The 15,809-nt window shown below is 32.1% G+C and overlaps 1 protein-coding gene across 1 annotated transcript; it reads left to right on the top strand.

The window, feature by feature from the left end:
• The first annotated feature begins 481 nt into the window (after positions 1-481).
• On the top strand, positions 482-11,902 carry LOC134232067 (L-sorbose 1-dehydrogenase-like). Its single transcript, XM_062714037.1, has 14 exons — positions 482-564; positions 1,134-1,271; positions 1,921-2,053; positions 2,334-2,570; positions 2,798-3,006; positions 4,663-4,852; positions 4,992-5,123; positions 5,766-5,887; positions 6,401-6,568; positions 8,405-8,543; positions 9,973-10,091; positions 10,784-10,946; positions 11,108-11,342; positions 11,445-11,902. The coding sequence occupies exons 3-14, from the start codon at positions 1,933-1,935 to the stop codon at positions 11,638-11,640; spliced, it is 2,031 nt and encodes a 676-aa protein (XP_062570021.1). The 5' UTR covers positions 482-564; positions 1,134-1,271; positions 1,921-1,932; the 3' UTR covers positions 11,641-11,902.
• The last annotated feature ends 3,907 nt before the right edge of the window (positions 11,903-15,809 follow it).

Here is a 15,809-nt window from a genome sequence, read left to right as displayed (position 1 = left end):
TTCATCATCAACACTAGTGACATTAGTGTTCTCTATGTGTTCATTTTAAAAATTCATTGTTCGTAAACAACATCTATTATGAAGTCAAAGCTAACTGGCGTTTATCATACAAATTGTTAATACATTATTAAAACCTAAAACTTTCTACAGATTTTTTGGTTTGTTCGGCCATGACAATAAGCTCACGACGGGTGTATAAACTGACTTACATGGAATGTTTAATGTTTTATGATACCCGATCCCATCTACGATATTTAAATGGTCCCTGTTCATTCTGTTCCTACTTTGTATTGTTTCAATATTCATGTCCTTTTAAGCTCAGTAGTGTCTACTTACTCCAAATCTTATAAAATTCAATTGAAGCATTAGTGTCTTTTTTTTTCTCATGTTATGTTGATATTCGTACACTCTTATCAAAATCTTATTCGTCTATGAATTAATGTTTAGAAGCAAAGGATACATTATAATATATGTCGAGACTAGGATTGTGCACTCAACTGAAATTGTATTTCCAATGGATGATGCTGTCACACTATGTTTGAGAAGAGAATGGATAGGGACCCGGTGGTGAAGATATATTTGAAAATGTGAATACCATTCAAGACTTAAATGCAAGTAAAATAAAATCAGCCAACATTTTAGTCTAACTTGACGTTTTCATTACAATAAATAATGAAATGTACATACACAAAGGTACATGTAATTGTTTTCAAAGTATCCAGGTTAGATATAAAGATTGTGAGTAGGGGACACTCTGACTTCTTAAAACAGAAGAATCAGATTGTATGAATGAATTATAAGTAACAACCCAACACGCAAGGAGGCGCTAACCGTCGACCCGATTTCCGGGTGAATTAACATTACGTGATATGCAGAAATGGCAGGTTAACATTCGTAAGATACCAGATCCCTTTTTTCACGGCTTCTAATCTCCTTCCTGCATGGATTTTTATGTACGTAGATTCAATGTAGCCTTCTTTCTATATCATTAGTAAGTAAGTAATTATTATGAAACGTAGTTTAAAAGTTTTTGTGGACAAAATACGTAGTCAATGTAAACGTACTCTAATAAACTTTTGTTTGTATGTGAGAAGGCATATTATGTAACGATACAGTATGTATGTTAATTTCAGAGGTGTTTAATCATCAGACTGCAGGTGGATCCAAGATTTCCAATTAAGCAGAGGCGTATCTTCTTCGTATACATGGAAAGCACGTAGGGTACACTGAGGAGGCAAAAATTGTATTTAAAAAAGGGATAATTGACATCCGTATGCTTTTTTAGTATTATTCTAACATTCTTCTTAATTCATTAGTAATCGAAATATAATGTGTTCTGAAATCTAGCATGCTTAATCATTTTTTTTTTAATATTTTAAGTGGCTTTTTTAAAGTGATCGAGAAAAAAATCTATTTATTATTGGTGAAAAATACGTTGTTAGAATAATTCGACCATGTTTGATTTTATATTACTCGTACCAACCTTTTAAAATTTTCTTTAAACGAGGATAAGACTTATGTGAGTAATCAAGTGGATTACTTTTTATGTTATATAACTTTTTTTTCAAATATTAAACCACTGCAGACAAGCAAATCAGGAGGCGATTTTTTTCTAAATTTGTAAATCTTTACCATTCTTAAATCACTTTATATTTGCTTCTTGATACATATTCCGTTAGTGAAAAGCTTGAGTAATAAAAAAGCTCAATATTGTAGAATAGTTTTACCTTTTTACTTTTTAAACATTTGTCCCCCTCCCTATTTTAACAGCATACGTCACCTTAACAAAGATTTAGATATGCTAGCAGCCTTGTAAATTATAAAGAAAACACGTGATGGTTCAACTCCTTTTGCATTCTATAAAGTCCGGATTTACTCTGTACTGCACGGTCAATGTTTTTATCCGGGTATTTTTTGTAGATATAGATAGCCATGACAATATCATCATTTATTTTTTGGGTGCTGCTTACTGTTCTTGTGTACAATTATTCGTATGGAAAGAATGGAGATGCAGAGGAAAGTATACCTAGCGATGTAAACAACTACGTCACAGGTAAGAATCATTTTATTCGACCGATCGGCAGGGAAAGCTGACTACTTCATGACAACTGATATCACTTCTGATGTTTTCTAGGTTTGTATTTGCTCTGCTCCTGCCTTTATTGTTTAATGGACTTAAGAGCTTAAAATCTGTTCGTTATCTCCATATATTTCAATTTATGAGCTTTTTTTCTATTATATACATAGTATAAACCAAATACAATCTAATAAAAAAGATGGCCGGGGAACTTCTGTTTCGAGATCTACGTAAAATTTTTTTTAAATAATTATAGGGAAAGTAGGAAATGTGGCGGACTACTTTGTTGGGTTGTTTTCCTGGATTCTGTACACCTGTTTGGGAATTATGTTTTGGCTTGGCATTTGCGGTTGTGTCATCGAGTATAGATGGACTATTTTGGGGATATTATTGTTTTGTTTGCTGTATTACCATGCGGTACAAGAAATGGAAAAAAAGGATTTGAAGGGAGGAGAAAATAAAGAGATAAACAATCATTACAGCTACATTATAGGTACAAATCTTTTTTTTTTTAATTATAATTATTTTGTTTCCTTTAAGAAAGTTAATGCTGAAATCTATACGGAGAAATAATTACCGATATAAATTGATTTGTTTATCTGTTAATTTTGTTAATATTTATTTATAAATAACACGATTATAATTTTTCTTCTTATTTTGTTAATTTTCATTCATATAAAAATGATACGCATTTCCTTTATGAAAGTATCATTTTAATAGTGGGAGCTGGATCTGCAGGTTGTGTTCTCGCTAACAGACTTTCAGAAGATTTAGGATCATCGGTGCTTATTGTAGAGGCAGGAAGTTCCGAGGATGAACATAAAATGATGCAGGTCCCATTCATGTTCGGAGTCTTGCAAGCGACAAAACAAGATTGGGATTTTAGGACAGTTCCTCAAAAGTTTACATGTCAAGATAAGAAGGATAAGGTACCAAGATGATAAAGCAGTGATATTTGTTTTCCACTGTTTTCTAACAAATTAATGTTTTTTATTTTACCTTCCTTGCTGTTCGGATCAAGAGTTTTTGTTTGTTTATTTGTTTGTTTGTTTTAAAAACGTGCAGTATTTTTTTTTTTTTTTTTTTTTTGGGGGGGGGGGGGAATTCGGTATTTTGTTGAGAACCATTTAATGGTTCATTGACCCAGAGACCAGAAGAGCTTATGCAATAGTAATGTCTAGCTGTCCGTCTGTCTGTCAGCCTGTAAACAATTTTTCAAAATGTTACTTCTCCTACAGTTTTGGTCTGAATTCAATATAACTTGGCACAGGTAGACTACACTAAGATACATAATTCTGCGTATCGGTTTTGATTTCGATGAACGGTGTTGTCGTGGTAACTAAAAGTAGAAATTTCTCTAAATTTTTTTTTTCAAAATGCTACTTTTCCTACAGTTTTGGCTTGAATTCAATATAACTTGGCACACAAGTAGACTACACTTACTTACACAATTCAGTGTATCGGTGTTAGATTTCCATGAAAGGTGTTGCGCTGATTACTAAAAATAGAAATTTCTGTGAAAAACATCCAAAGTGCTACTCCTCCTTCAGTTAAAGTCTAATTTCAATATAACTTGGCATACAAATAGACTTCACTGAGATTCAAAATTCTGTGTAAAGGTTTTTGATTTCGGTGAATGGTGTTGCTGTATGTAAAATGCTACTGCTCCTACAGTTTTGGTCTGATTTCAACATTACTTGGTTCACAAGAAATCTACACTAACATACACAATTTAATGTATTTGTTTTTCTTTTTTTATGAACGATATTGTCATGGTTACCAGCAATATAACTTTCTGTGAAATACTTTCAAAATACTACTCCCCCTACAGTTTTGTTCTGATTTCAATATAATTTTGCACAGAAGTAGTCTACATTAAGATATACAATGTACAATTTATTTATTGTTTTGATTTTGATGAAGATTATTGCCTTGGTTACTAAAGATAGAAATATCTGTAAATATTTTCAAAATGCTACCCCAAATACAGTTTTAGTCTGATTATGAAATAATGTGGCATGCAAGTAGACTACACTAAAAACATTAAGAGACTTAATCAAGGAGCATTATTCTATATATTGCTGTTGTAAAGTTTCAAATCCAAGCTGCTATTTTTCTCTTCCTTTGCTACAAGTAAAAACCAGTAGGGCTTCAGTCTCGACAGAGACTTCTGGTTCAATATATGTACCGAACTGTATAAATAATTTACGCGAAGTTGTTTTTGAATCTTACATATTACGTGTATGAATTTTTCTCCTAAATGAGGTATGGTACAAACAACTTATTTATAAACTTACGAGCAGAATTTGATTTCTCCTGTGCACCGTAACTATGAAATAAATATTAAGTTTGAAGAAATTGTATTTGTTGATGTATTGCTATTTAAAGTTATAAATGCAATTTAAGAACTCGATTTACAATTTAATTTTTTTCTTTATAAATAATGATCATCAGTAAACTTAAAAAATTGAGACCATGGTAAACACCTTTTTTTCTCTTAGAAGCCAACTACTTTATTTTACGAGTATTTTTCTTATCCACCTTATTCTTTCTTCTTTGAACAAGTATATTAAATCTATTTTTAGAAATGCACGTGGCCAAGAGGGCGTGTCCTCGGTGGTACAAGTTCAATAGACTATTTGCAGTACATAAGAGGTAGTCGACATGACTTTGATAAATGGGCCAGAGAGGGTGCAGATAAATGGAGTTACAAAGATGTACTTCCGTATTTTATCAAGTCTGAAGATATGCAAATACCAAGCCTGCGATTTTCACGTATTTTTTTTTTTCTTGTTTTCTTCCAGATAATTAATCTCAATTTAAAGACAGGCTTTAAGGTATTCATTACTGTGATTTTAATAAATATTTGACTTTCTCCCCTTAAGAAAATAAATTTTCCTATAAATATTTACAGCGTACCATGGAATGGGCGGTCCTTTGACTGTCAGTGATGGGTCAGCAACAAATCTCAGCGACAATGTGTATAGAAGGGGAATGGAGGAATTGGGATACAGAGTTGTAGACTGTAATGGAATGTCGCAAATAGGTTATATACTTATTTACTTAATCTGGAGATAGCATGCTTCTATTTCATATCAGATGTCTTAGTTTTGGATTTAGGAGAGTTTTTTACATATATATAATATAGTTATACATGTAAATTTTTTTTCATTTAACTGTTTCAATCATGACTGATGAATTAATGAATTGATTGATTGTATGCTGTTGTACGTACAATTCGAGAATTCTTCACTCATGTAGAGATGTCGCATTATACTGGTTAAAAGCTTCTAATTTTGACCTTTACTCAGCACTCAGGACCATTGAGCAGTGAGGGATCTTTATCGTGCCAATGCCTGTAGTTACACGGGATCTAAGTATTTGAGGTCTCATCAGAGAGACCCTAAACTATAACTTCAAGTGCTTAGCGCATGGCGAAAGAATAGTTGCTGCCCATATCATATCGATTTGGATTAGTCGTGGCCTCGATCGGAACTAAAAAGCTCAAGATCACAAAGTGAGCGCTTTACCGACTGAGATGCCATGCTAAAGAGGATGGGAAGGAGGAATCCCTTTATTGAGCAAAGTTGCATTGTAAGGAATTAAACAAGAGATAATTACTCTCAAGTTTTTTTTTATCTTTGTTCCTATATAAAATTAACATTCCTCTCTTTTAAATCAACACAAGGCTTTTGTTTTGGACAAGAGACAGTGAGAAGCGGAGAAAGATGGAGTACAGCCAAGGCTTTCCTAAGACCTGCCATGAACCGTCCGAATCTGCACGTGGTGACAAACGCATACGTTACAAAGGTATAAAAACTAATTCAAAATAGATCATTTTATATACACTACAAACGTGTGTTGAAACCATTGCGTAAGAATAAACAGAAGTGAGTTTGAATAAATGTGAATTGCTTCTTGTATAGAATAAACATATGATATTTTTCCTATTATGCTACTTTTTGATCTGCCTCAGACTGTTGTTATCTATTTTGCGATTATTGTGCGGGATATTGTTTACTCATATACTCAGTAGTATGCTCAGTATTTGCAAAAGAAAGTCAATTTCAACTGTTCTGCCTCTATTAATGAGCAGATTATATATTTAATGATTTCTTCTTTTTGTAACTTCAAACTGATTTCTTTTCAAAAGCAGTATTAAGTGAATGCATAAATGAATGAAACTGGAGCAATATATTAACGTTCCTTGAGTGCCATTTAATCTATGGATATCAACATAAACAAGACGAATATTCAAAATAATTCTCATAAGATGAGAAAATGTCTTTGTTACCAAAACAATTTCTAATATATTATATTCAGATATTAATCGAAAATAGGAAGGCGGTGGGAATAACATTGGTGAAAAACTATGAAACATACCATATAAAAGCAGAGAAAGAAGTCATCATTTCTGCTGGGTCAATAAACTCACCCAAAATTCTGATATTGTCTGGCATCGGACCAAAAGACCATCTCGAGTCATTGGGGTAAGAAATCCGTGAACCGATTTCTGAATTGTTTTCTACTTTTACAGATCTTAAGCCAAAGTTTAAGCACATAAACATAGCAAACAATTTTATAACTCATATTTAAAGCAAGCTTTGCATGAAAAAAATATTTTAGACAATTGATTTCAAGTCTCCTCTGTTGAAAAGACTTTATGGTGAATATAAACTTTTTTTTATTAGATAAAAGAATTAAATATAGTGTTACAGACAATAGCATTAAGGTCCTCGGCAATATGTACTTGATTAAAAGAATTATCTCCAGTATTTTTTTTCTATCTTCGGTCAATGTCCTAATAAAGCCTCGTGCATGATTCCGACGTTCTAAAAGCATTGTGACGTCACGTACCGGTATATTGCAAATGTTTACGCTATAGCGTCTTAGTTTCCGCTGCAGAAATGTGTCTTAATCGGGTTGAAAATAGTTCATTTTGCAGGTCTGATATAAATATATACTGAAAGGAAAAAGAAACGCATAAGAACATAATATACGAAAAATCAATGACTATGTGGCCGAAAATTATGAAAATTGGTCATATATGTATTTTTGTTACTTTGTGCTAAAATTGCTGGTCAAAACTACTCAACCTTGAAATGTATGGCATCACGTAGGGGAAATGATAAAAAGCCAAAAACACGTGCATGTTGATGATGACAATTTTATGATCATGTTTTGTAGTGCTAATCGATGCATTGGAGTTATAGATATCGTTTTCCGCATTTGCAATCAGTATAAATTTTCTTGTAATCATGGTATGGCTGACGGAAGTTACACTGGTTCCAGTAATTGAATTGCGTAAGTGAATAAAAAGGCAACAAGATGTTGCTGTGCAGTTTGTTTTAAACTTGTCAACAAAAAAGGGTTTTTCAGATGTCAGAGAGTAAATTAAAAGGTTTCCAACCAACCATGGCGGTGACGTTGACGCGTAACAACGTCACATCAAGACAGGGCTTTTCATCATGACACCTCGGTTATTGTCAAGGTATTATCACTGAAACCGATATTTATACAGCAAACTATCATACCAATATTTTCACCCTAAAATTTACAGAAATTCTCTGCTCTAATTTGGTCCGCGAGCTTGGCAACTTTTAAGTCGATTTTACTCTCACGCGAGCACCTACGCGTCATGTGCGTAATGTTTTTAGCATGTTCACACTGGGAAAATGTAGTCAGTATTTGTCGAGACTTTCTCACAAACATTCACGTGTACCAAACCAGCTGGATTCTGTGAATTCTGTCCTAAAATGAAAATTCATGGCACTCATTTGGCGGGGGGATTTGTTGGCTTTGGAATAATACAACTACTATCAACCATTAAGACTATTGTCGGAAGGGTTGAATAATAATCAAATGAAAAAGATAAATGCTCTGGTGAACTCAATGCACGGGAAAATCAGGGCTGTTACCAATGTGCAAGGGAGATTATGAGAATTTTTATTTTAATTTTGGGGGTATCGACATATCAATTTCAATAACTCAGGAATTATCAGTCAAAGTCACACAAGATTTTGGTAACTTGTAGATTAAAGATGAATTGAAATGTTTGATAACAATACTGGAAAACATTTTTAAAATAATAGTTTTAATTCAATTTAAAAGTAAAATATGCGTTTCTTTTTCCTTTCAGTATATTTTGCACGATAAATAGCATAAATGGCCACTGTCTTGAAAATAAGCGATATGTGGACTCAAGGCGAAAACGTGATGGAGGGCTTAGCAAGTCTCGCCCTCTATCACGTCTTCTTACCTTCGCCCAAATATCGCTTATATTTCAAGACAGTAACAATGTATTTTATATTTATACACCTTTAACAGATCCCAGTGGTTGCTGATCTGCCGGTTGGAGAAAACTTAGAGGACCACATTAATGTTCATATGTCGTTTAGAGATAATACAAGTTCAGCGACTAGCTACTCACCCTTATTTTTCTTTGAATACGGTTTATCAAAATCAGGTAATATTTTTATTAACAAATTTTAACTGTGTAAAAGTGTTGTAATGGTTTTTAGACTTGGGATCTGCAAACTTATAAAGATTTATAGACCTGGGATCTGCAAATTTGTAAAGATTTTGTAAAGTTATGATTTATAAATCTGGGTTCTGCAAGGAAGTGATAATTTATAGACCTTGGAACCGCAAAAAAGTGCTGATTTATAAAATGCATTAAAGATCCCAGTGATCTGTTTATGAGTGAGTTTACCTTAGACTAAATTTCATATCACCTAGTTAAAACATATTCTAATTAAAAATGAACTAGTTTCTATCAGTTTCATCTATTGCATTAAGTTCAGTTCTTGTCTTAGAAGGTATAGTAAAATCTCGTCGCAGCAGACGCCTTAGCTTGATTGATTGATTGTATGTTGTTTTATGTTCCTTTCGAGAATAATCCACTCAAATAGAGACCACCATTTTGGGTGAAAGGTTTCACATCTTGACCTTTACTCGGCATTCATGGCCATTGAGCAGTGAGTGATCTTTGTCGTACCAATGGTGTCCCGATTTTTATGTCTCACAAAAATACCTGCAACTTTCACTTCAGGGTGCGAAGGAAGAACTGCCCTCACTTTTATCGACTTCGGTCGACTTGGAACTCAAAACTCACAACCGATCATGGAGCGAGTGTTTTACGCTAGTGTGTCAGTCAGAAACATTACATAGATTTTTAGGACGATGATATACACATGCTCTATCATCACTGAGCCGATCATTAAAACTGCATTTCTAAGAGAAACAACCTTGGATCCATTGAATTCATATCAGGTGCTGTCTGTATATCGAGAAAGAGACTTCAATGACTCCTAAAACAATGCTTTTCGGCATTGGAACGGCTTCTCATTGTCTTGTCCGAGATGTGCAGATATATTGTCGATGAACAGCGTATCCACTTGGAGTTCTTTTTTGGACGTCCTGTTCGAGGCCTGTGATGACAGGATTCCTCCCTCTGTATTTTACCATTAGTAAAGTACTATATTTAAATCTATCCCAACGTTTTAGCTATACTTCATATATACGGTGAGGAACATGCTCTGAGTATACCTATAGATCTAGATCATCAAATCTTTCCAAAGGCGAAAAATGACGAAGGTCGCTTACCCATGTTGACATTTAAATTCTGTAACAATACATGTACGTACATGTACGTGTTTGATTCAGTTTCGTTTACACTGAAAGGTGTTGCAAAAAATGATAATTATATAATTATCTGTTCAGAAAATAAATGTGATTTTTTTTTACTTAATGTTAATGTTTCTTTTTACTGAGGTTTATATTGATAAAAGGAAGGTATATTTCAATGTCCTTTTGTTCCCAATTTCATTGACACTGTTTCAGAGATGAGTTTTTCAATAGAGTTCTATTGTGGTTTTTCATTTTTTTTTTTGTAGGTCCTTTAAGCAAATCTCACATGGAGGGGAATGCTTTTCTTAATGATGATGACAACTTGATTCCATACTTGCAACTCTCATTTTACAGTGTTTCAGGAACTTCTCCTTTAAACGATCAGGTTTTATTCTGACGAACTCTGATTTTTTTTTATTTTACTTTTTTCCATATTAAAATACAGATCTGAAAATAATGGGATGAAATAATTTAATCTCCGAAATCATTTCTCACAGATATTTCTTTTTAATTTATTTATTTATTTTTTGAATTCAATAATGTAAACCAACTTTTATTCACGACGACTTTATTGCTTGATTTACCGAGGGTAAACTAGTTTGCGACGATTAATCTTCGCGATCTAGCCTATTTTGATCTGTTGTTAGTAGACTCAGAGTCTTTAAGGACTTGTTTGCCGTGATGAAGCCCTCGCGAACGTCGCGAAAATTTCTCGCACACGAATAAAAGTTGGTTAACAGTATCTTAATTTTTATTTTGACTTTCAACCTGTTTTTTTTTTTTTTTTTTTTTTTGCTTCTGGCAATCGGAAATGCATTAGGATTAAAATCGGTGACTTTCCCGTATAAACGTACTATTTACTTCAGTGTAAGTAACAGAATATTTTTAACAAAAATAATTTTACAAATGACCAACGAAAAAAAAACGTATCGTCCCTTTAACTTCTTAATTACCCAGATTATACTTGTATTACTGTTGTGCATTTTTTTTTCTTTTTTTGAAAATATTCTTGAGTTATAATTTTCATATAAATATGTATTACATTGATAAAGACATGTTAATTGTACTTTATAACAGAGTGGTAGCAACAATCCACATGGCTCATTTCTGGTAATATGTATGCTCCTTCATCCTAAAAGTAGAGGGAATATTCAACTTCAGAGTAGAGATCCGTTTGATCCGCCCCGTATAGACCCCAATTTTTTAGATCATCCATACGATATGAAAATGCTATTGAAAGGTAAATTTTAAGACTTTGTTGTCATTAATTCTTAGTACAAATAACCTATTACAGCTTCTGAAATATCTTTGTGTGTTTTTGCATAATGATTCATTAATCCCCCCTAAAACACACACAAACACACATGAACGGTTCAACAAAACGTTATTTTAATATTGTAGGATTAAAACAGCTCTTAAAGTTAGCCAATACAACAGCATTTAGGTCCATTGGAGCATCACCATTAGACCCTTATGATGAAAACTATTTCCTTTTCTGTAAACGTTTTCCGTACGAATCAGACGATTACTGGAGATGCAGACTGGCGCTCAACTTTTTACCTATGTATGACACAACCTCCACTTGTAGAATGGGAGCAGATAACGATAAAACAGCGGTTGTGGATCCACAACTAAGGTCTGAGATTTTTTAAGAATTCAGTTTTTTCGAAGGCTAAAAATTGAGAGTCAAGACCAATATATTTGCAGTCTTAAAAAAAAAACTTTTTAATACTTACAGAGTAAAGGGAGTAAGCAACCTAAGGGTAGTCGACGCTTCCGTCATGCGCCATGTTACTTCCGGAAATACAAACGCTCCAACGATCATGATTGCAGAAAAAGCCGCAGATATGATTCGAGGAATTGATAGTGTGAAATCAATCAGGGAAAGACTGCAAAATTATAGAAAATTATTGAGAGAGATGAACAAAGACTGAGTTTACAAATATTCAAGGACCAAGTTGTGATTAGAGTTATCGAAATTGCTCCACAAAACAAAGATAATCAGTTAGATAACAAAGCATTCGATAAAAGGCCGTGGTGTCTTTAATCTTAAAGTTGATGTGCACATAATGGGATCATATTCACGGAGTTTCAGCCTAACTAATTAACAATTGAAACGAATAATTTTTTTAATTTAGCATTGCTTTGTCACAATCACAATACAATTTAAAGTCGAAATAAACTTCCTGAAATATTTGATTTGTGTTCTTAATGATACTTTTCAACATTTCTATCATGAAATGTTTGATATTAAAGAAATACGCCTTATCATTAATAACTGACTGTAGACCAATCAATGCAATGGAAATATAATGAAATATTCATTACAAGATACATTTTATGAAAGTCAACTCTCTCAGTCTCAGTTGTGTACTTCTAAGTCCAGATCAATTTTCAATTTTACATGTATGATCATTTCAGTAATTAAGTGTGTTTCTGAAATTCCTATAGAAAATATTGGTAAAAAATAAATGAGAAACTTTTTTTGATAATTTTATTTTAAAAGATGTCTTACTTGTTTCTTTTCATTCGTTTAATTCTCATATTTTTTCCATGAAAATCTTGCAAGTTTAAAAATGACGGATAACATAAGTACCAGTAGACTAATTGTTCTTGACCAATAAGAGGTTTTCATTTTTCATTTCAAATGTCTGGCTTTAAAGGTAAGCGCAAAGGTATAAAAAGGCAATGTCTAGATTAAGGGGTTATGGAAGCATTCGCAATGAATAGATGAACTTTTTACTTTAGGAACAAAGGAAATAACTGATTTTTTTTCTTTCTGGTTCTAATGTTTATGGTTTCTAAAAGTAACGATAGCAAAGCTAAAAGTGAATAACTTTTGAATAGGTTAATTTTACGGACAATCTTTCTCAAAAATACTATACAAAAGACATATTAGATGTGCAAAAATATATTTTATACCGAAAGTATATAAAGACATGGTCAGAGTTTGAAGAACGTATGGTAGTTTATCGCTTACCCTATTACTTATCGCTTTTTTTTCATTATTCATGAACTTCATTTACTTACATTAAAAGGGTCTGAGAATTCATTTACAATTAATAGATTGAAAAGTATTCTAGGTAAGTAGAAGGTATTGGTAAAAATTTACAGATAGCGACGTTATTTTTGCACGAAAGGAGCTCAAGAAAGAGTCATAATTCATAGTCATTGTGTCAAATTTCTTCATATTTTTCTTGACCATTACAATGAACAAAGCATCTCTTTCATAAAGCTTGAAACAAAAAATAAACAGAAGAAAAAAATAATGAACGGAAAAAATGAATTTAATAAGTCTTTCAAAATAAAGTTGGAAACCCTAACAAAGATAAGAAGAATTTGATTGTGCTTTTCAACCTTTATTTTTTTTTAAGGGAGAGCTGAATTGTCGATATTATTCCATCATTATTGGTAAAAATTACTTTATTTTTTCTGATTATTTTTTCAGGTTTATTTCGTCCCTTTTTTCGGTTGTTGTCCATAAAAAAATACGCGGATTGTCAATGTTTATTTCTGTTTCTCAGCTTATTTCCGGTGAAAGAAATCTTAAGACATTGCCGAAAGTCAAAACTTATTTTATTAAAATACCTGATCGCAGTCTTCACTGTCTATAAACACTGACCTGCATCATCAAAGATCCCAATAGTTTTATGTTGCCTGCACTCTTTTGTAGGCTTCCTCATATTCTATTTTTGCAGGTCTGTATAAATGGTGCGTATGTTTGGCAAAGCATGTTAATTATGCATGTCTTGATAAAAAATGTATCGTTCACTCCTGGTCAAAAATGTTCCAATAAATGCTTAAAACTCTTTTTGGGAAAAGTCGACCATGCATCACGAAAAATTCTATAACAATTATAATGTTTATGTTTAAATGTGCGGCGGATCCCCCCCCCCCCACTTTCAATTTGTAAGACATCTTTTACACTAAAATTATCAAAAAAAGTTTCCCATTTATTTTTTACATATATTTTCTATAGGAATTTCAGAAACACACTTAATGACTGAAATGATCATCCATATAAAACTGAAAATTACAACACCTTCTAAGAAAAGAATAGCACCAAAGCAACTCATAATATATGAATGAAAACATTAAAGTAAAATTAAACAGCGATATGTACGTGTATACACAAAATTGAAATTAAAAATCATCATGCATGTGCAGTAATCTCTGTTACCTATTCCATTTCTCGGATTAGGTTATATAATTTTAATGAATTAAAGATTCCTTTTTAATAATTCAGTACATTTTTTTTTTAATCCACGTGGTTCAATATTTCAGTTTCTTTTATAAATCAATAAATATTTAAAAAAAGTATATATGTCATTTTAGTAGGTATAATTTTATAGTTTAAAACTTTAACTAGTTAAATGAGCCCTTTTTATTAAAACGCTTTCATGCATCATTACCAAATAAGTAACCATTGTGTTTATTCCAATCAGACGGCTTTAATATGCTTCTAAATGTATAAGATAATTAAAGAAGATTATTTTGTCTGGTTTAAAAACCCATAAATTGTGTTTTATGTAGAGAGCCCAAGAAAGAGTACATTAGTCGGGGCTTTAACTAATTTATCAATTAAAGATAAAATTATATAAACATAATATATATTGAAATAAGTTTACATAACCAATACGTTTTTAAGTTTAAAATATTTTTCAAGTTAAAAACCATATATATAATGTTTAAATATTACATATGTTGGATAATTTTTAAGATGTTTCATTCATTATATTACTGATTTCTGTTAGTCCTTGAGTAACACTAAAAATGAGACGTTTTTATTTACCAGTTATCGTTATTTTCTAGTTTTATTTATATTCCTTTTCATAGAGGAGTGCTCCTTGTCAAAATCGCGAAACAACGGCAAAATCGAAAGACAAAATGGCCTAACGATGAAACGCCAGTCAGCATTAATAGACTGATTTGCTGTCAGTGGCATATTATTGATAATAGAACTTACAAAATGTTTGCGCTCAATGATACTGTTGTTATTCTAGTTTCATAAACATATTGGTCAATAACTAATCTCTTTTTATTTATACATTGAACATGCCCTTGCGTATCAAATCAGCTGAGGTATAAAATTCCCGTATCAAAGCGATAAGGGTATATTGCTAAATAGATTTACATATTTCTCAAAGCTAAGCAATATTTGTTTCTGTTTGGTGGCTGAACAGAGCAAACAAAGCATATCAAAACAGTTATGAACTTTTAGAGGGAAAGGGCGATTTTTTTTAGTTAAATCTTGTTTCCTTTTTTTTAACTATGAACATTGAAAATCGTATGCAGTAGTGTGGGACTCTTTTTATCTGAAAAACATGTTTTGCAAATAATTATTTATATAAGTATGGTTTACATTTGAGAAATCTTTGCTGTACTGTCTTTCCGTCACATGCATTAATTGATTTGTCTTATGTGTGCAGTTTCGTTCTAATTAATACTTCATTGTTTACAAGTGGTGAAATTGGTGCTAAAAACTGTTGTATATAATTTATAAAAACTCGTTTGAATGAAATTTGGTGACCCATACATGATTCATACAAGTCAAGCTTATTGATCATAAAAATGAGTGATGTACATCACAAGTACGGAGTTTCAAACTAATCAATGAACAATTGAAACAAACGTGGCTCGAGTTTTCTATAATCAACAACGCTATTTCACTATTATGCATTTAAAATTTAGAATAAAGTTCTTGAAAAATCGTTGTGTGCTACATGTGCTTTTTTAACATTTCTCTAATGAAAAGTTTGGTGTTAGATATAAAGCCTTATCATTAATAACTCTGATTTTATACCTATAAATACGAGGATTGTCCCAGAAAAAAAACAAACACTTTTATATCTTAGGTTTCACTAAGACTCTACAGTTAAAATTTGGCATACATCATGATTAACATTTTGTTTGAATAATGCCTAAAAACATCAATGAAATATATTTTAACATTTTCCTTTCAGGTAAATAAATCTAACAAATCAGCTGTCGGTGCAACACTGACTTCGTCAGAATGAAGATCGTAGTGTTTGTGAATTTGTTATCAAAACTGTGCCTATAATAAGATTCATTTAATATTAATTCTGATTGTATTTAATTTTCT

The sequence above is a fragment of the Saccostrea cucullata genome, unplaced genomic scaffold (assembly GCF_032062105.1).
Source record: "Saccostrea cucullata isolate Sc308-1 unplaced genomic scaffold, CSIRO_AGI_Scuc_v1 ctg12624, whole genome shotgun sequence".
Classification (NCBI taxonomy): domain Eukaryota; kingdom Metazoa; phylum Mollusca; class Bivalvia; order Ostreida; family Ostreidae; genus Saccostrea; species Saccostrea cuccullata.
This window is presented reverse-complemented; position numbering and strand designations above follow the sequence as displayed.